The sequence below is a fragment of the Salmo salar genome, chromosome 17 (genome assembly GCF_965601325.2).
Source record: "Salmo salar chromosome 17, fSalSal1, whole genome shotgun sequence".
Classification (NCBI taxonomy): domain Eukaryota; kingdom Metazoa; phylum Chordata; class Actinopteri; order Salmoniformes; family Salmonidae; genus Salmo; species Salmo salar.
Window position 1 is genome coordinate 61,840,886 of NC_138307.1, and position 26,541 is coordinate 61,867,426.

Here is a 26,541-nt window from a genome sequence, read left to right on the forward strand (position 1 = left end):
GGAGATTAAATGTAATTTTAGCTTCCAAATGAGAGATTTGGGTTTTCATAAGGAAAGTGCCCTGCTTGATCAGTGGCCCACCCCTGTGAAGAGGAGGGGTTATAAACGATGAAACACATTCTTCCCCCTCTCCACTATATAAGCCTTTGACGAAAAGATAACCACGTTGTTCCAGTACGTGAGGTCTGCAGCCTCTACGTTAGAAGGACACACGTCAAGTACAGAACTAAGCCAACCTCGGCGTGAGCTTTGGTGGCGAATGGTATGAACTTTGAGCTTATTCACTACAGAAGTGATACTTCCTAGCCGTTGAGTTAGCAGCGGCCGCTGTAGACGGGGGCTAGGAAAGGACGGACGACGGATCCAGTCTAACAGACGGACGAAGATACCACCACGTATCCAATTTACCACCAGAGACATTCTTCCGAGGACAGGAAGATCTGTTGGCCAACCCGGCCAGCATCTACGACCAATCTACCGAAGCGCAGCTCAGAGTAAATATTTATTGCATTTTTCTTTTCCAAATGGGCGGTAATTTAGAATGCATAAGATAATGTATTTACGATAGCATAGCTGCTGTTTCTTTGTTCCTAAATCTTCCCGCTCTTTCATTCAAGCCCAACCCCCTTTCCTTTGTGTAACCAGCCATGATTCAGGTTCCGTCCACCAGGACGTTTTCTGTATGACATCATATGTATTCTGTGTATTTGTAATTCTGTGTGATAAGTTTAGGTATTTAGTAAATAAATAATTAAACCCAATTTTGTATTGCTGATTCAACTTGTTAGCCAGGGTTCGTGAAGATAGCCAAGAATTTACAACTTTCATTATGAGACTGAAAATAAGATAAGGGTTAATATTGACTGCTATCGATGTAAAATATTACTAAGTATTTTAAGAGTTTATTCGGAAGATAACGGCTCTATAAACGTTCTTCCGTGGTGCCCCGACTTTCTAGTTAATTACATTTACATGATTAGCTTAATCAGGTAATATTAATTACAGAGAAAGGATTTTATAGGTTAGCATGTCATATCACTTAATCCGGCATAGCCAAAGACACGACAGTACCAACACTACTACTACACTGTACATCATGTATAGTACCAACGCTACTACTACACTGTACATCATGCATAGTACCAACACTACTACTACATCATGTATAGTACCAACACTACTACTACACTGTACATCATGTATAGTACCAACACAACTACTACATCATGTATAGTACCAACACTACTACTACACTGTACATCATGTATAGTACCAACACTACTACTACACTGTACATCATGTATAGTACCAACACTACTACTACACTGTACATCATGTATAGTACCAACACTACTACTACACTCTACATCATTTATAGTACCAATGTAAATCACTTATATTACCACAACAGGCTGTAGTGGGCAATCAAACACCATCTCATCAAATTTCCCCCTCCACAGAATCAATGTAACTAGTCAGAATCAATGTATCCTGTCAGAATCAATGTATCCTGTCAGAATCAATGTATCCTGTCAGAATCAATGTATCCTGTCAGAATCAATGTATCCTGTCAGAATCAATGTAACCTGTCAGAATCAATGTATCCTGTCAGAATCAATGTAACTAGTCAGAATCAATGTATCCGGTCAGAATCAATGTAACTAGTCAGAATCAATGTATCCTGTCAGAATCAATGTATCCTGCCAGAATCAATGTAACCTGCCAGAATCAATGTAACCTGTCAGAATCAATGTATCCTGTCAGAATCAATGTATCCTGTCAGAATCAATGTAACCTGTCAGAATCAATGTATCCTGTCAGAATCAATGTATCCTGTCAGAATCAATGTAACCTGTCAGAATCAATGTATCCTGTCAGAATCAATGTAACCTGTCAGAATCAATGTATCCTGTCAGAATCAATGTATCCTGTCAGAATCAATGTAACTAGTCAGAATCAATGTATCCTGTCAGAATGAATGTAACTAGTCAGAATCAATGTATCCTGTCAGAATCAATGTATCCTGTCAGAATCAATGTATCCTGTCAGAATCAATGTATCCTGCCAGAATCAATGTAACCTGCCAGAATCAATGTATCCTGTCAGAATCAATGTATCCTTATAGAATCAATGTATCCTGTCAGAATCAATGTATCCTGTCAGAATCAATGTATCCTGCCAGAATCAATGTATCCTGCCAGAATCAATGTATCCTGTCAGAATCAATGTTTCCTGTCAGAATCAATGTTTCCTGTCAGAATCAATGTATCCCGTCAGAATCAATGTATCCTGTCAGAATCAATGTAACCTGTCAGAATCAATGTATCCTGTCAGCCTTGTAGTAAACAAGCATAACTCAAGACAAGAGAGAGGGATAGGAAGAAAGAGGAAGAGAAATTGAGATAGAGAGAGGGAGGGAGAGGAAGAGAGATGGAGGGAGAGAGAGGAAGAGAGGGGAGGGGGAAGAAAGAGTGAGTGCATTAAGGTCAGAGGGATGAGTGAGGTCAGAGATTGTGGGCCTGTGCATGCCCTTTGTTCAGAGACGAGGAGAGCAGGGCATTGTGGGATATGGTTGTTCTTTTGTGAGAGACTGAGGCAGTCTCCCAGTGCCAGCCTACCACTGATCTCCCCTCTGGCACAAATCATCTGACTGTGTGTAACTGTGTGTGTGTGTGTGTGTATCTCTCTCTCTGTGCGTGCATGAGTTTCAATGTGTGTGAGAGAGACAGAGTGTGGATGTGTGCCCACACCTTCCCACAGTGACAGTGCAGCATGGCTGTCAGGGCTGAGACAGAGGAGCTAATCTCTCTGTATCTCTGTAGACTCAGACACAGAGCCAAGAGGGATGTGTTACTACTGGGATGACTGGGCTCGAACACAGCATCCATTCAACAGGGGTTATCTATTCAACAGAGCTATCTATAAGATATCTGTTATGCTGACTGACAATGTAGGGCTGCCAGTTGTCCCTCTGTCTCTCTCTCTACTTCTCTATCTCTTTCTCTCGCTCTCTCAATTCAATTCAATTCAAGGGGCTTTATTGGCATGTGAAACATATGTTAACATTGCCAAAGCAGCGTGAGGTAGATAATATACAAAGCAGGTGAGGTAGATAATATACAAAAGTGAAATAAACAATAAAAATTAACAGTAAACATTACACTCACAGAAGTTTCAAAAGAATAAAGACATTAGAAATGTCATATTATGTATAAATACAGTGTTGTAACTGTTGCTGCAGTGATGGCACACTGTGGTATTTCACCCAGTAGATATGGGATGATGGCACACTGTGGTATTTCACCCAGTAGATATGGGATGATGGCACACTGTGGTATTTCACCCAGTAGATATGGGATGATGGCACACTGGTATTTCACCCAGTAGATATGGGATGATGGCACACTGTGGTATTTCACCCAGTAGATATGGGATGATGGCACACTGTGGTATTTCACCCAGTAGATATGGGATGATGGCACACTGTGGTATTTCACCCAGTAGATATGGGATGATGGCACACTGTGGTATTTCACCCAGTAGATATGGGAGATTATCAAAATCGGGTTTGTTTTCGAATTCTTTGTGGATCTGTGTAATCTGAGGGAAATATGTGTCTCTAATATGGTCATACATTGGGCAGGAGGTTAGGAAGTGCAGCTCAGTTTCCACCTCATTTTGTGGGCAGTGTGCACATAGCCTGTCTTCTCTTGAGAGCCAGGTCTGCCTACGGCAGCCTTTCTCAATAGCAAGGCTTTGCTCACTGAGTCTGTACATAGTCAAAGCTTTCATTAAGTTTGGGTCAGTCACAGTGGTCAGGTATTCTGCCACTGTGTACTCTCTGTTTAGGGCCAAATAGCATTCTAGTTTGTTCTGTTTTTTTGTTAATTCTTTCCAATGTGTCAAGTAATTATCTTTTTGTTTTCTCATGATTTGGTTGGGTCTAATTGTGTTGCTGTCCTGGGGCTCTGTGGGGTTGTCACGGTTGTCGTACTGGAGAGAAGACCAAGGCGCAGCGGGTTGCATGTTCATCATGATCATTTATTCCATACACGTGAACACGAAAAAAAACAATAAACAAAAGAGAACGACAGACCGACAGTTTTTCAGGCTAGGTACTCACGTATAGCAGTGCAAAATCAACTACCCACGAAACACAAAGACAAACACACCCCACTATATAGGACTCCCAATCAAAGGCAACTCAACACACCTGCCTTCAATTGAGAGTCCAACCCCAATTAACTAGACATAGACACACAGACATAGACCAGTGACAAACCCCATAAACATACAACAACTCCCCTCTGCCACGTCCTGACCAAACTACAATAACCAAATATACTCTATACTGGTCAGGACGTGACAGGGGTGTGTTTGTGTTTGTGAACAGAGCACCAGGACCAGCTTGCTTAGGGGAGTCTTCTCCAGGTTCATCTCTCTGTAGCTGATGGCTTTGTTATGGAAGGTTTGGGAATCGCTTCCTTTTAGGTGGTTGTAGAATTTAACGGCTCTTTTCTGGATTTTGATAATTAGCGGGTATCGGCCTAATTCTGCTCTGCATGCATTATTTGGTGTTCTACATTGTACACGGAGGATATTTTTGCAGAATTCTGCATGCAGAGTCTCAATTTGGTGATTGTGTTACGCTCGTCATTTGAATGAGGAGACCAAGGTGCAGCGTGGTAGGCGTACATCATTTCCTTTAATAATGAACACCAACAAAACAAGAAAATGCAAAACCGAACGTAACGTTCTGCAGGGCTAGACAGCACAATGCAAAAACAAGATCCCACAATCTCAGGTGGGAAAAAGGGCTGCCTAAGTATGATCCCCAATCAGAGACAACGATAAACAGCTGCCTCTGATTGGGAACCATACTAGGCCAACAAAGAAATATAAACATAGATTTGCCCACCCAAGTCACACCCTGACCTAACAAAATAGAGAATAAAACAGACTCTCTAAGGTCAGGGCGTGACAGTTTGTCCCATTTTGTGAATTCTTGGTTGGTGAGCGGACCCCAGACCTCACAACCATAAAGGGCAATGGGTTCTATAACTGATTCAAGTACTTTTATCCAGATCTTAATTGGTATGTTGAATGTTATGTTCCTTTTGATGGCATAGAATGCCCTTCTTGCCTTGTCTCTCAGATCGTTCACAGCTTTGTGGAAGTTACCTGTGGCGCTGATGTTTAGGCCAAGGTATGTATAGTTTTTTGTGTGCTCTAGGGCAATGGTGTCTAGATGGAATTTGTATTTGTGGTCCTGGCGACTGGACCTTTTTTGGAACACCATTATTTTGGTCTTACTGAGATTTACTGTCAGAGCCCAGGTCTGGCAGAATCTGTGCAGAATATCTAGGTGCTGCTGTAGGCCCTCCTTGGTTGGTGACAGAAGCACCAGATCATCAGCAAACAGTAGACATTTGACTTCAGATTCTAGTAGGATGAGGCTGGGTGCTGCAGACTTTTCTAGTGCCAGCGACAATTCGTTGATATATATGTTGAAGAGGGTGGGGCTTAAGCTGCATCCGTCTCACCCCACAGCCCTGTGGGTAAAAATGTGTGTGTTTTTTGCCTATTTTAACTGCACACTTGTTGTTTGTGTACATGGATTTTATAATGATGTCTGTTTTTCCCCCAACACCACTTTCCATCAATTTGTATAGCAGACCCTCATGCCAAATTGGGTCGAAGGCTTTTTTGAAATCAACAAAGCATGAGAACACTTTGCCTTTGTTTTGGTTTGTTTGTTTGTCAATTAGGGTGTGCAGGGTGAATACGTGGTCTGTTGTACGGTAATTTGGGGAAAAGCCAATTTGACATTTGCTCAGTACATTGTTTTCACTGAGGAAATGTACGAGTCTGCTGTTAATGATAATTTATTCTGTCCTGTAGCTCATTCAAGGTAATTGGAGAATCCGGTGTGTTCTGGTAGTCTTTAATAGTTGATTCTAAGATTTGGTTTTAATCATGTATATGTTTTTGCTGTTTGTTCTCTGTTATAGAGCCAAAAAGATTGGAGAATTGGTTTACCCATACATCTCCATTTTGGATAGATAATTCTTCGTGTTGTTGTTTGTTTAGTGTTTTCCAATTTTCCCCGAAGTGGTTAGAGTCTATGGATTCTTCAATTAAATTGAGCTGGGGCCTCCCGGGTGGCGCACTGCATCGCAGTGCTAGCTGTGCCACCAGAGATTCTGGGTTCGAGCCCAGGCTCTGTGCAGCCGGCCGCGACCGGGAGGTCCATGGGGCGATGCACAATTGGCCCAGCTTCGTCCGGGTTAGGGAGGGTTTGGCCGGCAGGGATATCCTTGTCTCATCGCGCACTAGCGACTCCTGTGGCGGGCCGGGTGCAGTGCACGCTGACCAGGTCGCCAGGTGTACGGTGTTTCCTCCGACACATTGGTGCGGCTGGCTTCCGGGTTGGATGTGCGCCGTGTCAAGAAGCAGTGTGGCTAGGTTGGGTTGTGTTTCGGAGGATGCATGGCTCTCGACCTTCGCGTCTCCCGAGTCCGTACGGGAGTTGCAGTGATGAGACAAGACTGTAACTACTACCAAATGGATACCATGAAATTGGGGAGAAAAAAGGGAAGAAATGTTTTATTTTTAAAAATTTTAATTGAGCTGATTTCTGACGTGCTGTTCCTTCTTCTTCTGTAGTGTATTTCTGTATTGTTTTAGTGATTCACCATAGTGAAGGCGTAGACTCAGGTTTTCCAGGTCTCTATGTTTTTGGTTGGACAGGTTTCTCAATTTCTTTCTTCGATTTTTGCATTCTTCATCAAACAGTTTGTCATTGTTGTTCTTTTTCTTCGGTTTTCTATTTGAGATTTTTAGATTTGATAGGGAAGCTGAGAGGTAAAATATACTGTTAAGATTATCTACTGCCACGTTTACACCTTCACTATTACAGTGGAACGTTTTACCAAGGAAGTTATCTAAAAGGGATTGAATTTGTTGTTGCCTAATTGTTTTTTGGTAGGTTTCCAAACTGCATTCCTTCCATCTATAGCATTTCTTAATGTTACTCAGTTCCTTTGGCTTTGATGCCTCATGATTGAGGCATCAATCGTACATTTCCTCGTACATTTCCTCAGTGAAAACAATGTACTGAGCAAATGTCAAATTGGCTTTTTCCCTCTGTTCAAATAGACTGTGATTTTGCAGTGGTCTGATAGGGGTGTCAGTGGGCTGACTGTGAACGCTCTGAGAGAATCTGGGTTGAGGTCAGTGATTAAGTAGTCTACCTTACTACTGCCAAGAGATGAGGTATAGGTGTACATACCATAGGAGTCCCCTCGAAGCCTACCATTGACTATGTACATACCCAGCGTGCGACAGAGCTGCAGGAGTTGTGACCCGTTTTTGTTGGTTATGTTGTCATAGTTGTGCCTAAGGGGGCATATGGGGGAGGGAATGCTGTCACCTCCAGGCAGGTGTTTGTCCCCCTGTGTGCTGAGGGTGTCAGGTTCTTGTCCGGTTCTGTCATTTAGGTCGCCACAGACTAGTGCATGTCCCTGGGCCTGGAAATGATTGATTTCCCCTTCCCCATCATTAAAGTATGGGGATTCTAGTGGGGTGTAAGGGCTGTCGTCATAATAAAACCAAGGTGCAGCAGAGGATGTGTATTCATTTTGAATATTTAATAAAATGAACCACTATAAACAAAACACTAAACAGCAATGACAGCAAACAGTCCTGTCTGGTCAAAAATGAACGAAACAGAAAACAATCACCCACAAAAACCCAAAGGAAAAACAGCTACTTATGTGTGACTCCCAATCAGCAACAATGAACTACAGCTGTGCCTGATTGGGAGCCACACACGGCCCAAAACAAAGAAATACAAAAACATAGAAAAATTAACATAGAACGCCCACCCAATGTAACACCCTGGCCTAACCAAAATAAAGAACAAAAACCCCTCTCTATGGCCAGGGCGTTACATGGGAGGATATAGGTAGCACACAGGAGGACATTTTTCTCTGTTAAGATAATTTCCTTTTGAATTTCTAGCCAAATGTAAAATGTTCCTGTTTTGATTAATTTAATGGAGTCAGTTAAGTCTGCTCTATACCAAATTAGCATACCCCCTGAGTCCCTTCCCTGTTTCACACCTGGTAGTTTGGTAGATGGGACTACCAGCTCTCTGTAACCTAGAGGGCAACCAGTGGGTCCGTCTCCTCTATACCAGGTTCAAATCAAATCAAAGTTTATTTGTCACGTGCGCTGAATACAACAGGTATTAACAGTGAAATGCTTACTTACAGGCTCTAACCAATAGTGCAAAAAAGGTATTACGTGAACAATAGGTAAGTAAAGAAATAAAACAACAGTAAAAAGACAGGCTATATACAGAATCGAGGCTATAAAAGTAGCGAGGCTACATACAGACACCGGTTAGTCAGGCTGATTGGGGTAGTATGTACATGTAGATATGGTTAAAGTGACTATGCATATATAATGAACAGAGAGTAGCAGTAGCATAAAAGAGGGGTTGGCGGGCGGTGGGTGGCGGGACACAATGCATATAGCCCGGTTAGCCAACGAGCGGGAGCACTGGTTACTCAGCCCAATTGAGGTAGTATGTACATGAATGTATAGTTAAAGTGACTATGCATATATGATAAACAGAGAGTAGCAGCAGCGTAAAAGAGGGGTTGGGGGGGCACACAACGCAAATAGTCCGGGTAGCCATTTGACTTGGCACTCCGGTACCGCTTGCCATGCAGTAGTAGAGAGAACAGTCTATGACTGGGGAGGTCAATTGACAATTTTTAGGACCTTCCTCTGACACCGCCTGGTGTAGAGGTCCTGGATGGCAGGCTGCTTAGCCCCAGTGATGTACTGGGCCATATGCACTACCCTCTGTTGTGCTTTGCGGTCAGAGGCCCGAGCAATTGCCATACCAGGCAGTGATGCAACCAGTCAGAATGCTCTTGATGTTGCAGCTGTAGAACCTTTTGAGGATCTCAGGACCCATGCCAAATCTTTTTAGTTTCCTGAGGGGGAATAGGCTTTGTCGTGTCCTCTTTACGACTGTCTTGGTGTGTTTGGACCGTTATAGTTTGTTGTTGATGTGGACACCAAGGAACTTGAAGCTGTCAACCTGCTCCACTACAGCCCCGTGAGAATGGGGGCGTGCTCAGTCCTCCTTTTCCTGTAGTCCACAATCATCTCCTTTGTCTTGGTTACGTTGAGGGATAGGTTGTTATTCTGGCACCACCCGGCCAGGACTCTGACCTCCTCCCTATAGGCTGTCTCGTCGTTGTCAGTGATCAGGCCTACCACTGTTGTGTCGTCTGCAAATTGAATGATGGTGTTGGAGTCGTGCCTGGCCATGGAGTTGTGGGTGAACAGGGAGTACAGGAGGGGACTGAGCACGCACCCCTGGGGAGCTCCAGTGTTGAGGATCAGCGTGGCAGATGTGTTGCTACCTACTCTCACCACCTGGCGGCGGCCCGTCAGGAAGTCCAGGATCCAGTTGCAGAGGGAGGTGTTTTCCCGCTCATGGCCTGGGCGTATGTGGGACTTCCATGTTGTGGCCCTCTTTGCGGGGGTGGGGTGCATGGGGTGGGCAGGAGGGCTACCAGGGTGGCTGACTAGGGGGGTGCTCAAAGGGGTTGAGAGCCCCTGGGCTTGGGGTTCTTCATTTGTCTGTTCTGCTGTGATGTCGACGCTATGGTCAGGGTCTGGTGTGATCTGTTCTGCTGTGATGTCGACGTGGTCAGGGTCTGGTGTGATCTGTTCTGCTGTGATGTCGACGTGGTCAGGGTCTGGTGTGATCTGTTCTGCTGTGATGTCGACGTGGTCAGGGTCTGGTGTGATCTGTTCTGCTGTGGTGTCGAGACTTTTGTCGGGAGCTGAGGTGAGGTGTCCTGCTGGCTTCTTTGCAGGGGTGGCCACCTCTCCAGTGGGTTGTTCTCTGTCACATGCCATCCCCCTCACCCTCTCCTCCAGCAGTCTGATCCTCTCCTCCATCCCCCTCAACCTCTCCTCCAGCAGTCTGATTCTCTCCTCCATCCCCCTCAACCTCTCCTCCAGCAGTCTGATCCTCTCTAGTGCTCTGTTCTTCTCCTGCTCTTGCTTTTTATATTGTTGAAGTTGTCTCACCACAGTCCATAGTGCAGATATGTCTCTCTCCACTGCCAGCTCTCCGGGTCTGGTTAAGGGAGTGTTGTTGTGCTGGACTGTTGTCTGGGTCTGGTTAAGGGGGTGTTGTTGTGCTGGACTGTTGTCTGGGTCTGTGCTGACTGGAGTGTGTTCACCTGCTGTTTCAGCTCCACCTGTCTTACCTCCAGCTGGGTGAATGAGGGAGTAGTACTCTGTGCTGGGAGGATGACTCTCCACTTGGGGTTGCTCGTCTGTGGGGTTATATAATGAAGAGGTCTGGTCTGACCTGCTCGGGGTGGGGGTATCTTTCTCAAGGGAGAGCTTCTCCTGCTGAGCTAATTCCTTGATTAGGTGAAAGTCCAGCTGAAACTGTTTGGGTTTGCCCTGTACCAATACTGTTCCAGACTTATAGAGATTTATATTAGCTGACTCAGAGTCCTTGTTGTCTAGTATCCTGAGTTTCCACCCCTCGTTAACACCCCCTCTCTTAACAAAGGGGTAGTGTGTTAATATATCACTGTGCCATGCCAGGGGATGGTCTGGTTAATATAGCACTGTGCCATGCCAGGGGATGGTCTGGTTAATATAGCACTGTGCCATGCCAGGGGATGGTCTGGTTAATATAGCACTGTGCCATGCCAGGGGATGGTCTGGTTAATATAGCACTGTGCCATGCCAGGGGATGGTCTGGTTAATATAGCACTGCGCCATGCCAGGGGATGGTCTGGTTAATATAGCACTGTGCCATGGCAGGGGATGGTCTGGTTAATATAGCACTGTGCCATGCCAGGGGATGGTCTGGTTAATATAGCACTGTGCCATGCCAGGGGATGGTCTGGTTAATATAGCACTGTGCCATGCCAGGGGATGGTCTGGTTAATATAGCACTGTGCCATGCCAGGGATGGTCTGGTTAATATAGCACTGTGCCATGCCAGGGGATGGTCTGGTTAATATATCACTGTGCCATGCCAGGGGATGGTCTGGTTAATATAGCACTGTGCCAGGGGATGGTCTGGTTAATATAGCACTGTGCCATGCCAGGGGATGGTCTGGTTAATATAGCACTGTGACATGCCATGGGATGGTCTGGTTAATATAGCACTGTGCCATGCCAGGGGATGGTCTGGTTAATATAGCACTGTGCCATGCCAGGGGATGGTCTGGTTAATATAGCACTGTGCCATGGCAGGGGATGGTCTGGTTAATATAGCACTGTGCCATGCCAGGGGATGGTCTGGTTAATATAGCACTGTGCCATGCCAGGGGATGGTCTGGTTAATATAGCACTGTGCCATGCCAGGGGATGGTCTGGTTAATATAGCACTGCGCCATGCCAGGGGATGGTCTGGTTAATATAGCACTGTGCCATGGCAGGGGATGGTCTGGTTAATATAGCACTGTGCCATGCCAGGGGATGGTCTGGTTAATATAGCACTGTGCCATGCCAGGGGATGGTCTGGTTAATATAGCACTGTGCCAGGGGATGGTCTGGTTAATATAGCACTGTGCCAGGGGATGGTCTGGTTAATATAGCACTGTGCCATGCCAGGGGATGGTCTGGTTAATATACCACTGTGCCATGCCAGGGGATGGTCTGGTTAATATAGCACTGTGCCATGCCAGGGGATGGTCTGGTTAATATAGCACTGTGCCATGCCAGGGGATGGTCTGGTTAATATAGCACTGTGCCATGCCAGGGGATGGTCTGGTTAATATAGCACTGTGCCATGGCAGGGGATGGTCTGGTTAATATAGCACTGTGCCATGCCAGGGGATGGTCTGGTTAATATAGCACTGTGCCATGGCAGGGGATGGTCTGCTTAATATAGCACTGTGCCATGCCAGGGGATGGTCTGGTTAATATAGCACTGTGCCATGCCAGGGGATGGTCTGGTTAATATAGCACTGTGCCATGCCAGGGGATGGTCTGGTTAATATAGCACTGTGCCAGGGGATGGTCTGGTTAATAGAGCACTGTGCCATGCCAGGGGATGGTCTGGTTAATATAGCACTGTGCCATGCCAGGGGATGGTCTGGTTAATATAGCACTGTGCCATGCCAGCGGATGGTCTGTGTTAATATAGCACTGTGCCATGCCAGGGGATGGTCTGGTTAATATAGCACTGTGCCATGCCAGGGGATGGTCTGGTTAATATAGCACTGTGCCATGCCAGGGGATGGTCTGGTTAATATAGCACTGTGCCATGCCAGGGGATGGTCTGGTTAATATAGCACTGTGCCATGCCAGGGGATGGTCTGGTTAATATAGCACTGTGCCATGCCAGGGGATGGTCTGGTTAATATAGCACTGTGCCATGCCAGGGGATGGTCTGGTTAATATAGCACTGTGCCATGCCAGGGGATGGTCTGGTTAATATAGCACTGTGCCATGCCAGGGGATGGTCTGGTTAATATAGCACTGTGCCATGCCAGGGGATGGTCTGGTTAATATAGCACTGTGCCAGGGGATGGTCTGGTTAATATAGCACTGCCTGCCAGGGGATGGTCTGGTTAATATAGCACTGTGCCATGCCAGGGATGGTCTGGTTAATATAGCACTGTGCCATGCCAGGGGATGGTCTGGTTAATATAGCACTGTGCCGCCAGGGGATGGTCTGGTTAATATAGCACTGTGCCATGCCAGGGGATGGTCTGGTTAATATAGCACTGTGCCATGCCAGGGGATGGTCTGGTTAATATAGCACTGTGCCATGCCAGGGGATGGTCTGGTTAATATAGCACGTGCCTGCCAGGGGATGGTCTGGTTAATATAGCACGTGCCTGCCAGGGGATGGTCTGGTTAATATAGCACTGTGCCATGCCAGGGGATGGTCTGGTTAATATAGCACTGTGCCATGCCAGGGGATGGTCTGGTTAATATAGCACTGTGCCAGGGGATGGTCTGGTTAATATAGCACTGTGCCAGGGGATGGTCTGGTTAATATAGCACTGTGCCAGGGGATGGTCTGGTTAATATAGCACTGTGCCATGCCAGGGGATGGTCTGGTTAATATAGCACTGTGCCAGGGGATGGTCTGGTTAATATAGCACTGTGCCAGGGGGATGGTCTGGTTAATATAGCACTGGCCAGGGATGGTCTGGTTAATATAGCACTGTGCCAGGGGATGGTCTGGTTAATATAGCACTGTGCCATGCCAGGGGATGGTCTGGTTAATATAGCACTGTGCCCCCATGGGGGCATGGTCTGGTTAATATAGCACTGTGCATGCCAGGGGATGGTCTGGTTAATATAGCACTGTCCATGCCAGGGGATGGTCTGGTTAATATAGCACTGTGCCAGGGGATGGTCTGGTTAATATAGCACTGTGCCAGGGGATGGTCTGGTTAATATAGCACTGTGCCAGGGGATGGTCTGGTTAATATAGCACTGTGCCAGGGGATGGTCTGGTTAATATAGCACTGTGCCAGGGGATGGTCTGGTTAATATAGCACTGTGCCAGGGGATGGTCTGGTTAATATAGCACTGTGCCAGGGGATGGTCTGGTTAATATAGCACTGTGCCATGCCAGGGGATGGTCTGGTTAATATAGCACTGTGCCAGGGGATGGTCTGGTTAATATAGCACTGTGCCAGGGGATGGTCTGGTTAATATAGCACTGTGCCAGGGGATGGTCTGGTTAATATAGCACTGTGCCAGGGGATGGTCTGGTTAATATAGCACTGTGCCAGGGGATGGTCTGGTTAATATAGCACTGTGCCAGGGGATGGTCTGGTTAATATAGCACTGTGCCAGGGGATGGTCTGGTTAATATAGCACTGTGCCAGGGGATGGTCTGGTTAATATAGCACTGTGCCAGGGGATGGTCTGGTTAATATAGCACTGTGCCAGGGGATGGTCTGGTTAATATAGCACTGTGCCAGGGGATGGTCTGGTTAATATAGCACTGTGCCAGGGGATGGTCTGGTTAATATAGCACTGTGCCAGGGGATGGTCTGGTTAATATAGCACTGTGCCATGCCAGGGGATGGTCTGGTTAATATAGCACTGTGCCAGGGGATGGTCTGGTTAATATAGCACTGTGCCATGCCAGGGGATGGTCTGGTTAATATAGCACTGTGCCAGGGGATGGTCTGGTTAATATAGCACTGTGCCAGGGGATGGTCTGGTTAATATAGCACTGTGCCAGGGGATGGTCTGGTTAATATAGCACTGTGCCAGGGGATGGTCTGGTTAATATAGCACTGTGCCATGCCAGGGGATGGTCTGGTTAATATAGCACTGTGCCATGGCAGGGATGGTCTGGTTAATATAGCACTGTGCCATGCCAGGGGATGGTCTGGTTAATATAGCACTGTGCCATGCCAGGGGATGGTCTGGTTAATATAACACTGTGCCAGGGGATGGTCTGGTTAATGTAGCACTGTGCCAGGGGATGGTCTGGTTAATATAGCACTGTGCCATGGCAGGGGATGGTCTGGTTAATATAGCACTGTGCCATGCCAGGGGATGGTCTGGTTAATATAGCACTGTGCCAGGGGATGGTCTGGTTAATATAGCACTGTGCCAGGGGATGGTCTGGTTAATGTAGCACTGTGCCAGGGGAGGGTTTGTGTGGAAGATGAGGTTGCTGATGTTCCCATTTATATAATAGTCAGCAAAAAGTGTCTCTTTATTTTCCATAAGGAGCTTCATTTTGTGATCTTTTCTTGCCTTGTCATTCTTTACATACAGAGGGTACTGTATTTTAATTACCTCTGAACAGCGGGAGGCAGCTTCTAAGGCCTCTCCATTTGGTTGGAGTAGACCTTTCGACTCTCCTGCCATTGTTGGGCTAAAGGGCTTTGACACCTCTCACTTGACACGTCAGTGCTAATTGAAATTGTATCAGGCTTGGCAGCCTTAATTTAGCATTCAGTCCTTATAAAGTAATGTCATGTATTTTTCTTCTTGGCTTTAAGAAATAAAATATAGCTTTTCTCTCTCTCCCTCTGAAGGGAGTCGTGGGTGTGTGGAGTGCCTGCCGCCAGCCTCGCTGCCTCTCTGCCCCTCGTGCCACATGCCAACCAGCCCCAGATGAGGAGCGGCATGAAATGACTGGCACCGTGCCAAGCTGGCAGCCTAGGCCTCTCTCTGTCAAACTCCCTGTTTCTGGGTGGGTGTCTGGGTGGGACCTGTGTGTAATGGTATAGCCCTGTGACGGTGAGCGCTCTCTGATCATGCCAACCTGCCCCAGATGAGTCTATATGTGAAGAACTAGCCTACCTGGCTAAATAAAGGTGAAAAAGAAAAGCCTAGGGTTCGTAAATCTCCAGACTCTCCTCCCGCTTCAACAGTGGCGCTTTGTGGACTTTCACAGAAACCCAACACTAATGGCCCCTTCCTTTCAGCTAGCAACCCGAGCTGCCATGTTAAAACAGCTTCACTGACCATCCTTCACAACCCCTTTAGAGATGTCAGAGAGAGAGAGAGAGAGGAGAGAGAGAGAGAGAGAGAGAGAGAGAGAGAGAGAGAGAGAGAGAGAGATCTCTTGGAGCAAAGATATGGCAGTGAAAGAGAGAGTAGCAAGAGCGAGATAAAGAGAGGGAAGGGAATAAAAGTTACAATGTGAATGACAGAAAGGAAGGATGTAGGGTGTTTTGTGTGTGTGCTGTTGTCCCTAGGGAGGCTTGTATACAGCAGCATAATGAGATTGTATTTGCTCATGCATGGTGGGCTGTGGTTGGATGTGATGGGGGGGTGGAGTGGAGCTGCCTGGGTGTCTCTATGCCAGGTGAGCCATAACTTCACAGGCGTGAAATAGAATCATGACATAGAAGACCGGCTGCAGCTCTTATTCATAGTCTGTCCTGCTTCATATACAGGCCCTCTGGTGGCTGAAGCAATCACATGTACAGCTCAGGATTGACACACACACACACACACACACACACACACACACACACACACACACACACACACACACACACACACACACACACACACACACACACACACACACACACACACACACACACACACACACACACACACACACACACACACACACACACACACACACACGTAGGCCAAAGAGGCTGTCTCTGCAGGTAGCTGGCTGGTAAGTGCTCAGATTAAACACAGTACACACCAAAGATATCCCTGGCCTCTTCTCCCGCTCCTGGTCGAACAGCTGTTAGTGTTTCAGCCAGGCTGGGTGGATGGATGCTGGGTAATTGGGTCGGCTCTGCGGTTGGCCCCCTTTCTGCTGATCACAAAGCCGGAAATGTACAGTAGCTAGAAGTCCTTATAAGTCTACAGTACAAAGGTAGAGCACTACAACATAGAGAATGGAGTTGTTTAAAGATATATCATGGCTTTAAGCCATTTCTATGTGTCTGTCAGTTTATTATCTCTGTTTAGTCTTTATATTCTCTGTGGTTGGCTCTTGGGGGGAAACATTGGAGTGGACTTCCAGGAACGATTCCCCTGGGAGAGCTCTCTAGGACGTCATCCGGTTCCCGTGCATACCACGGCTCCTCAAAGACCCGGAGGATTCTTCAGCGGTGCAGACCAGGTCAAGGTCACAAAAGCAAACAGAGGCAGAGGACAGAGCATTGCTGATCATCCAGTCCCAGCTGGAGGTTATCTAACGCTGTGCTCAACTCAATACAAGAGGATCAATACCAACAGGACAGTACAGTTTGCTTTACGGTGACAGAATGCAATATTAGAATTTGCGCTCGGCAGTCGGCATACCGATGGCATGGCATTCCACTTCTGAGACAGTGACCTCATGGCGAGTCATGGAAAATTCCATTATCCCTCTAGAACAAACCAAATGGAACTAAGGACTACTTTATAATGAGAGATAGGAATCCATATGGCCACTGGAAAGCACCGACAGGGACAGGCCGAACGCCATGCTTTACTGATCAAGCAAACTTAATGCTCAGGCTAACTGCATCTTCTCCTCAGTGGTCGTACGGTTGTAACCCCTGGGGGTTAGGGAAGGTGACAGAGGGATGTGGAGAGGGTTGTGGCCCCTCTGAGGAGCGTTGCTTGTGGCCCCCGGCGGCCGGCCCTGGTCCAGAGGGGTGTTCGGCCGAGCGGAATCCCGGAACTCGGGTCGGAGCGCTACTGTCGTCAATCCATCGATTCCAGAGGAAACCAAGCTGAAAGCACCCCCACGCTCCAACGGGCACAGAGACACACACTGCATCATGGCAAGGAAAACACACAGACTTCAACAAAAGGTTTCCATTCCCAGTTTATCAAAGGGAGGAACACGGTGGGGCTGGGTAATCTTGATGAACACGATATCCTCTGTGTTATAGAGAACAGGCTCTTATCGATTCTGACATCAAAACCTGGAGCTTCTCAGAACCTCTGACTCCTTTACAGGAAATGAAAATGGACCTTTCTCATCCCAGGCAGATCAATAGCATGCACGTAATGCACACCCACACACACACATACCAAGGGCTAAGTCATTACACATGAACAAGTCAACTCTGACCCCCAAGCATACCATACTTTCATATTTCACAGCTACACTCTCTCTCTTTTCCTCTCGCTGTTAAAGCTCCATCCATCAACCACAAGTCCAAGACTGGAGAGCAGTAGGTGACCAATGGCTGTGCAGGTCTGAAGAGATGTACTCAGGGCTCTGTCTACTGCCTCCTCCAGGTCATTCATGTAGGGCATCTGTTAGAGTTGGAGACGTTGTGATTTGGTGTGCACCAAGGCACCGTTCTAGCATCGCTACTTTTTGACCTCAACATGCGGTCACACAGAAAGAGAAGGTCATCAATCATGCAGAATGACCATCACATTGGATCAGCTAAATGCCTTGTCTAATACATAAACAACTATCTAGATGTGGAAAGGGCAAGGCGCTTGGCAGACTCTTTATCCCCAGTGTGGGTTGCTGTGGTCCCCATTAGGATTAGGGCCACCACTGAGCATGTGCTAAATGCATGTCTGCCCTACCCTGAGGGCTCTCCTGGCACTGTTCAATGTGCTAATTTGTTTCACAAACCAAGTTAATGTGTGGCCTAATTATATGCTAAACATTCTCTCTCTCTCTCTCTCTCTCTCTCTCTCTCTCGTGGGTGTGTGGAGTGCCTGCCACCAGCCTCGCTGCCTCTCTGCCTCTCGTGCCACATGTCAACCAGCCCCAGATGAGGAGCGGCATGAAATGACTGGCACCGTGCCAAGCTAGCAGCCTAGTCCTCTCTCTGTCAAACTCCCTGTTTCTGGGTGGGTGTCTGGGCGGGACCTGTGTGTAACAGTATAGCCCTGTGTGGGTGAGTGCTCTTGAACTGTTATATCCACCATTTCAACAGAGCTTTACAGGGCCTTGTAATATACCTTTATGTATTGAAATGTAATTCCACTCAGTAAACAACACACCATACCATAGGGTGCAGTCATTGGACCTGGTTCAATAACACCAGCAGCAGCAGTGCTAGCCATACACCCGTTTTACAGCCATAACCCGCCAACATTCATGCCGAGCCTGTGTTAAAGGTGATTACCCACAGTGAGAGCTGGCATTTATCAATGCAGGGAGACAGGTACAAGACTATAAGAAACACCAAGCTCCCTGTTAGGGAAAAGAGGAAATTGATAATACAATGTATCCATGGGGGACCCGTGGATATCCACGAGCAGGTACCACTGCAGTGTGTAGACTAGCCTTGTAAACACAGCCAGTCAATACGTGTTACCCTGGATGCTCCCCAGAGGTACTTGGTCCACACCAGCCGGCCCATCCATCCCAGGGGCTCCAATAATTCAAGGATGCAATACCAGAGATGATTATAGTACCAGCCACTGTCACCACTGGTTTACCACAGAGCACTGAAACAAAGGAATCCACAGAGGCAGACATTTCTAGATACATTATGGACGTATGGATGTGCTTGTAGCCTTAATCTAAATGGAGGTTTTGTTTCCACTGGACAACGTGTAACCTCGTCCCCAAGCTCAATTGCAACCGCATATAGAGAGCCAGCTGGGGATGCAATTACAGACATTGAATTCAGTGAGGCAGGAAAGCTTAAGGCTATTTCAGTTATAGAGTGCCCTAAAATACTAATTGTCATGTAGGTTTCTGTAAAAGTGTGTTAAATATCTAGGTGGAGTAGTTGCCTAATATGGAAATCTTAATATAGGCTGAGTGCCAAGCTTGTGAGCTTTGTGGATTTTACATTGCCTGGTCAACATGCCTTGCTTCAATTTTACAACACAGTTTTTCATCATATCATAGAAATGATTCAAATGTGTAAATGGCCGGTGTACCTTAAAGGAACCAAGGGATTATTAAATTATCAATGGCCAGCTTTCCTCCACGTCCAGTTTTTCCTGACCAGAAAAAATAGCCTACAAGCCACGGATGCAGACCTTTGGAACATCTACATTTGAAAAGGTCTACTAAATGTAATATAGCCTACACATTCACAATAAATCCATTATTTATTTTAGACAGGTCTAAATAAACATGATATGAAGAAAATGTAGTCTATTTCAGAAGAACAGAATAGCATACTCTGAGTTGTTCTTATGTTAGGTCCTGATCTGGCTATGCCAAATGGCTGTGGGCTACACTAGTTCATTTAGCAGACAGGATTTGCTAAGAATTTCGAAAGCTGAATAAAATACAAAGGATATTTTCTCCAAACGATTTTGAGCGGTTAACAAAGAAATGGGTAGTTTATACCTATAGACAGACACATCCGGGACGCAACTGCGCTCATCCTTATCCAATTCCGAGGTGCATATTGAAGATATTGGAACTGTCCACATTTACTTTTCTTCAGCTAACAAGATGAGTAGGCCTAACGACCAGCAAAAGCACTGTTCGTCAATCTACTATCCCCCAAAGTAAAAAAGTTGACCTATTCTATTCTGTGCGAGAAATACATATTCCAAACATAGTCTGGGACAGATGCGATAGATCACAAATTAATACAACCACTAGCATAAAAAAAAACATTTTTTACGCAATGAGACTGACGCAACAGATCAGAACGTTTAGCTTAAAATGTTGATAAACTATTAGACTATTTCTTCACTTCATAAGCACAGCAATGCGCACACGGCAGTAGGCTATAAGCGAGAATGTTCCATTAGCGGGAAAACACCATTATCAAAAGTGGCCACAAATGAGATAATGCCTGTAATGCTTTTATGATAAAGGTGTATTTTTATGGAGAAAATGAACTTCCCCAAACTTGAAACTCACGCGCTGCATACGCGTATGGCAGTTAACCGGTTGTAAAGCAGGTTTAATGTGCTTCATTTGAAGAAGTTATTTGGCCACTTTAATTGTGATACAAACCTCATCAAAACATATAGGCCTATGGGCTAGGCTACATGAGGTGTGCGACTATGATTCGAAAAAATTAATTTAAAAAATGCATTGTTTCTTATGCTGGGCATCATTCACAAGTGATGTGCTTAATATTTGCTTAATATTAGGAAAGTTGAGACATAAATAAAGTAGGCCTAGCCTATAGAAAGGGACAGAAGAAGACTCTATTGTCCCTCTAATCACTCTGCTTTCTCACGTAATTGCATAGCCTGTAGAAATGTTGCGCAACACGAGCTCATGGGCTCTCATGAAGTGTTTGATAAAACTTTCGATCACATTTGCATGGATGTCAGAGTGATTAGAGAGACAATAGAGTACTGAGTACCAGGCAGTTAGCAAGTTTGGTAGGCTACTAATGACCAGCAGCAGCATCAGAGCCTAATCAGCGTGACTAAACGGTCACATGGAATTTGACTGCCTTCATGACTCGTGACGGTCACTGCAACATCAATGTTGTATTTTAAGACAGGCTTGAATAAGCTAAGTAGCCAATAGGCAGAGGGTAGCATCATTTGTCTGATTCTCTGTAATAATGGTATTGGAAAAATAATGCATTTTATTTTGTCAAATGGGTTCTTGCATCAAATAACACACCAACATTTTCAGTCACCTCCTTGTCTGAAGGACAAGTAGATAAACAGTTAAGAACAAGTTCGTATTTACAATGACGCCTACCCTGGACAACGCTGGGCCAATTGTGCACCGACCTATTGGACTCCCAATCACGACCGGATGTGATGCAGCCTGGATTCATACCAGGTACTGCAGTGACACCTCTTGTACTGAGATGCAGTATCTTAGACCACTGCGCCACTCGGGAGCCTGGTTTAACTTCAAGCCCTGCATGTTTTTATCAAAAGGTTATTGGAATGTAGGCCTACATTGAACACCACACATTGGCTGCTACTGTAGGCTGAATGATACAACAGCTATTTCCATGTTAAAATGTTATGGGATGCATTTTCTCCATTGTTTTTGATGGTAGGCCACTCTGTTAGGCCTACATTATGATCACATAGCCACAGTAGTCTACTTGGCCACTGTTAAAACTAACTTAAAGCGTGTACAGCCTCAGTGTTCACAGTAAACACGAGCTGGAAGTTACACAGAATTTTCACAACGTTCAAGTTTGCTCTCAGCTGAACTGAAATTTGCTCAGTGCCGAAAACAATTAGACGGAACATTGCTCCAGGCATGTCCCAGCAGACAGACCTGGCTGGCACTGTGGGATGAGATTAAAACAGGAAAAACACATAGCCTACACTACAACCACAGGCTTTTTCTAAGAAATAGGAATCATCTGGCTGTGGTCAGGTGTGGTGAGAGACAGAGACAGAGAGAGAGAGAGAGAGAGAGAGAAAGAGACAGAGAGAGAGAGCGAGAGAGACAAAGAGAGAGAGAGCGAGAGAAAGACAGACAGAGAGAAAGAAAGAGACAGAGAGCGAGAGAGAGACAGAGACAGAGACACAGAGAGAGAGAGAGAGAGAGAGAGAGAGAGAGAGTGTGAGAGAGAGACAGAGACAGAGAGAGAGCGCAAGAGAGACAGAGAGAGAGAGAAAGAGACCGAGAGAAATAGACAGAGCACGCACACACACACACACACACACACACACACACACACACACACACACACACACACACACACACACACACACACACACACACACACACACACACACACACACACACACACACACACACACACACACACACACACACACACACACACACAGAGTGGAAGGGGGAAGCGGATACCTAGTCAGTTGCACAACTTAATGCATTCAACCAAAATGTGTCTTCCACATTTAACCCAACCCCTCTGAATCAGAGAGGGGCTGCTTTAATCCATGTCATCAGCGCCCGGGGAACAGTTGTTGTGGGGCTTAACTGCCTTGCTCAAGGGCAGAAAAACAGTATATCACCACGCCCTTGCTTCCCTGCTGCCCCGTCAGTCACACAATGTACCCTTCATTCAGAGCAAGACAAGAGGAGGACAAAGAGAGAGATGACTGTTCTTTACCAAAACAAGAACAACACAACAGTTGTTCAGTAGAGGCCTGGTTCAACACCCTCCCTGCCCTCCTCCTTCCCTCTGATAACTGAGTACAAAAACGGAGAGCCAACAATCAGTTACATTTATTTCCACATCCACTAAACGGTTTGATAAGAGAGGTGTGGTAATATCTGAGGTATGGTGTTAAACAGGAGAACAGAAGGTGGGCAGTTCTGGGATGCAGTACACCAGAGCAGCTGTTCTGTTCTGGCCAGACAGACAGACAGACAGACAGACAGACAGACAGACAGACAGACAGACAGACAGACAGACAGACAGACAGACAGACAGACAGACAGACAGACAGACAGACAGACAGACAGACAGACAGACAGACAGACAGACAGACAGGTGTACCACTCAGCATCCCTCCACAGATTACATGGAGCCATCTAGGTTCCACCAACCACATTCCACCAAACTAAAGACCAGTCCTCTTCCACTGACCAATTCTCAATACTGTCATTCAGAACATATTGGCCAGGTCATCACCCACTCAGACCCAAGCCCAGTCAGCAGAATTCCAGCAGATTCCCCTTCTTGCCCCTCTAGCATTCCAGCATCCCCCACCTCTCCCACACAGATCTGCACTCTGACTCTAGAACACGCTGGGCTAAAGCTCTGTTTCACCTCTAAATAAGGTTATTCTATGTCTAGAATATAAGAGAAGAGCAGCCTATTAGTGGGAGAAGACATGCAAAAAAGCCCCAACTAAGGCACCCTTACCCCTTATGCATATCTATCACACTTTACAGTACATCCAATGTCCTGCAATTCACAGAACTCAACTAACCAGACAACAGCTCATTTCTAGGCCTATTCTTTAATGGTCAAGGCATATCAGAAGAGAGTCAAATCAATCAGATGTCTATCTGGATGTCCTTTTCCAGGTCACAGCGCCTGATAACATGCTTTTAACGAGGCCCACAGAGACGCTCGGTTTGGCTGTTACCTAGCAACAAGTGTTCTGAGTGACATTCAATATCTATAAGGGCATACAGCATGAAAGGCTGCTGGAACGGGCCGAGAGCATTCATCCTATAGAATCCTCGTTTGTAAAGAAAAACCTCTGTCTAAGACGGATAATACAGAGACTGTAGTCTCGGCACCCAGAATCTCCAGTGTGCTCTGTTGTTAAGACTGTCACGAGAGACTATGCAGACTGCAACAGTGACATGAATAACAATTGGATGGAAATGCTTTATACAGCCGTAGTTAAACACATTCCTTTGAATGGTCTGGTTTGATAAGGCTCGATATGGCAGCCAGTCTGTTTCTTCATCCTCTCCTTCCTCACTGTCTTGTTTGGCTGGCTAGTGTTGTCAAATGCACAAACAGACTGCTGTGTTTGATGAACACCAAGTTGTTATCCTTTCTCTGGTGTGTGAAGACACATTCTGGGCGTTTGAATTCAAAAATCACATCAGGTAGAGAGTCTCTCTCTCTCTCTCTCTCTCTCTCTCTCTCTCTCTCGCGCTCTCTCGCTCTCATTGGAGAGTTAATTAAGACACCATTAACTGGTGCCTCCATTGTTGACAGAGTTAATTATCTGTGTGTGTGTGTGTGTGTGTGTGGGGGGGGGGGGGGTTCAGTTAGAGTGCAATAACAACATCAGTAGCAGCAGCAGAGAGTAAAACAGAGCCACGATGCTTCAGCATGCATTTGTGAACACGTCAATACTCTCCCAGTCTCACTCACAACATCAAGCAATGTTTCAATAAACACAAAGCAGCAGAAAACAAAACACCTAAGCCAATCAACCTGCATGTTGCACAAAGCCAACAGGAAACAGATGAATTATACAGTTTGCCTTCACTTCAGATCAGTGCAGATCAATAGGATGACATCATGAGAAGGAACTTTAGACTAGATTCACCCCCTGGTATAGTGTACTACAGCCTAGTGTACTACAGCCTAATAGTGTACTAAACCATCGAGTAGTGCCCCTCACCTTGCACTTCATCATGTCGCTGACCCGTTCCTGCATGGACTGTCCAGCCTTGGGCCTGACCAGGAGGTAGAGGGTTTGGACCTCTGGACAGGACCGCAGCAGTTTCTCCACCAGCACCTTGCCCATGAAGCCCGTGGCGCCAGTGATCAGCACATTCTTTCCTGCGTAGTAGTCAGCGATAGACACCATGCTACCATCTGCCCCTGTCTCTTCTCCTGTCTCTCCCATCTGTGTAGCTCGTCCCGTTCACCCAGCCTTCACAAGGTAGCTCCTACAGAGAAAGATAGAGGGATGGAGGGAGAGAGAATGAGAGAGAGAGAGAGAGAGAAGAAACGATAGGAGACAATTAGCTGAGGCTGAGAGAAAATGACAACCGCACTAAACTCTGTTCCGACTCAGAGTCTCTTCACATGAGCCAACACTCATTACTTTTGACATAACCTACAGTATGTATTGTGTACGTATTAATGCTGAGTATTAGGTGACAGACCTGTAGAGAGAAGTAACGCTGGGACTCACTGGGTGCTGGGAGTCACTTTGTTAATGACAGGGTAAGTGGGGAAGACAGGAAGGTCACAGACACACACACAAGCGTGTCTGTGATGTTATTGCGGATGTAGCGAAATTGTCACACCCTGATCTGTTTCACCTGTCTTTGTGCTTGTCTCCACCCCCCTCCAGATGTCGCCCATCTTCCCCATTATCCCCAGTGTATTTATACCTGTGTTCTCTGTTTGTCTGTTGCCAGTTCGTTTTGTTCATCAAGCCTATCAGCGTTTTTCCCCTTGCACCTGTCTTTTTCTAGAAATGCTTGTCTTCCTAGCTCCAACAGTGCAGCAGTATCTAACAATACACAACAATACACAAATCTAAGAGTAAAAGAATGGAATTAAGAAATATATAAATATGAACGCAAAAAACGTTCTGGGCTAATAATCTAAGAAATAACACAAAAAAACGAAATACTGCAAAGTTGCTTAGGAGCTAGAAGCAGAGTTGCCAAGTCTCTCGGCGATCATGAATATTCATAAGGCAATCAATCACAGCCTATAGCTGTCGTAAAGGTAATGCACCATTATTACCCCATTCAGAAGTGTCAGCCAGCTTTGGTTATAAGATAGTTTCCAAGCCAGTACAAAGAGCACCATTAACCCTTCCCTTCTCAGGGCAGTCATCCAGAGAGCCAACTACATATCGAGGTCAGCAATAGAGCTCGCCAGCTTGTAGTCCTAAAAAACTGAAATGTGTTAGCATTTTCTACCTCTAGTTTGTTCAGCCATTCCTATGTCGGAAATTAAAAGGGAAAGAATGGGGTTTTGGGATAAACCCTGAAAATAAGGTCTGAGGTTAAAACAGGTTTAGGAGATTTAGTCATTTTAGCAGATGCTCTTATCCAGCGTGACGTACAGTAGTCACTGCATACAGTTTCATACTGATCCCCCACGGGAATCCAACCTACATCCCTGGCGCTGCAAGTGCAATGCTCTACCAAGTGAGCCACACGTTTTGTCCTACGAGATAATATCAGTCATTTAACATGACCTTAATGAACTATGAAGCCTTTATGTGCTTTGTGATTGTTTTGATTACATAAATGCTTCAAAATTCACAAAAGTTGACTTTAGCTGATTATGTCATAGAACAAAACGTATAAGATCTCTTAAGCCTGTGTTTACCACAGACCTTATTTTGGGAGTTTATCCAAAACCCCTTCAAAACCCCCATTCATTTCCCCGTAGGCTTTGGCCATCAAGCTATGGTTGAGTTAGTCTCTGTTAGTGCCTACAAAAAGACACCATTACTATTGCTCTCAATGCCCTCACTCCTACTGTACTTAACACCTTTACCAGCATGAGATATGAGGTGAACAACATCGCAGCATGATGCACACATCTGTGACCGCTGCAGGCTAGGGTGGGGTGTGTGTGTACACGGGTGGTTTGGTCTGTTAGAGCAGCACCCTCATGGTGTGTTTGAGGAGTCTCATCTCACATTCGATGCCAAGCATAGCACATACCCACACACACTGCTGCGCTAGGGTGGATGAAATGATGTTGAATTTCATATTTGACTTGGCATATTATATTTGACCTTATTTCA

The 26,541-nt window shown here is 45.9% G+C and overlaps 1 protein-coding gene across 1 annotated transcript in view; it reads right to left on the reverse strand.

Annotated features, from left to right (window-relative positions):
- LOC106576356 (fatty acyl-CoA reductase 1) overlaps window positions 1-26,541 on the reverse strand; it is a 224,490-nt gene that overhangs the window by 172,550 nt on the left and 25,399 nt on the right. Inside the window, exon 2 of the mRNA XM_045699967.2 lies at window positions 24,442-24,712. Within this exon, the coding sequence (XP_045555923.1) occupies window positions 24,442-24,669 (228 nt within the window). The 5' untranslated portion in view covers window positions 24,670-24,712. The remainder of the gene's footprint in view (window positions 1-24,441; window positions 24,713-26,541) is intronic.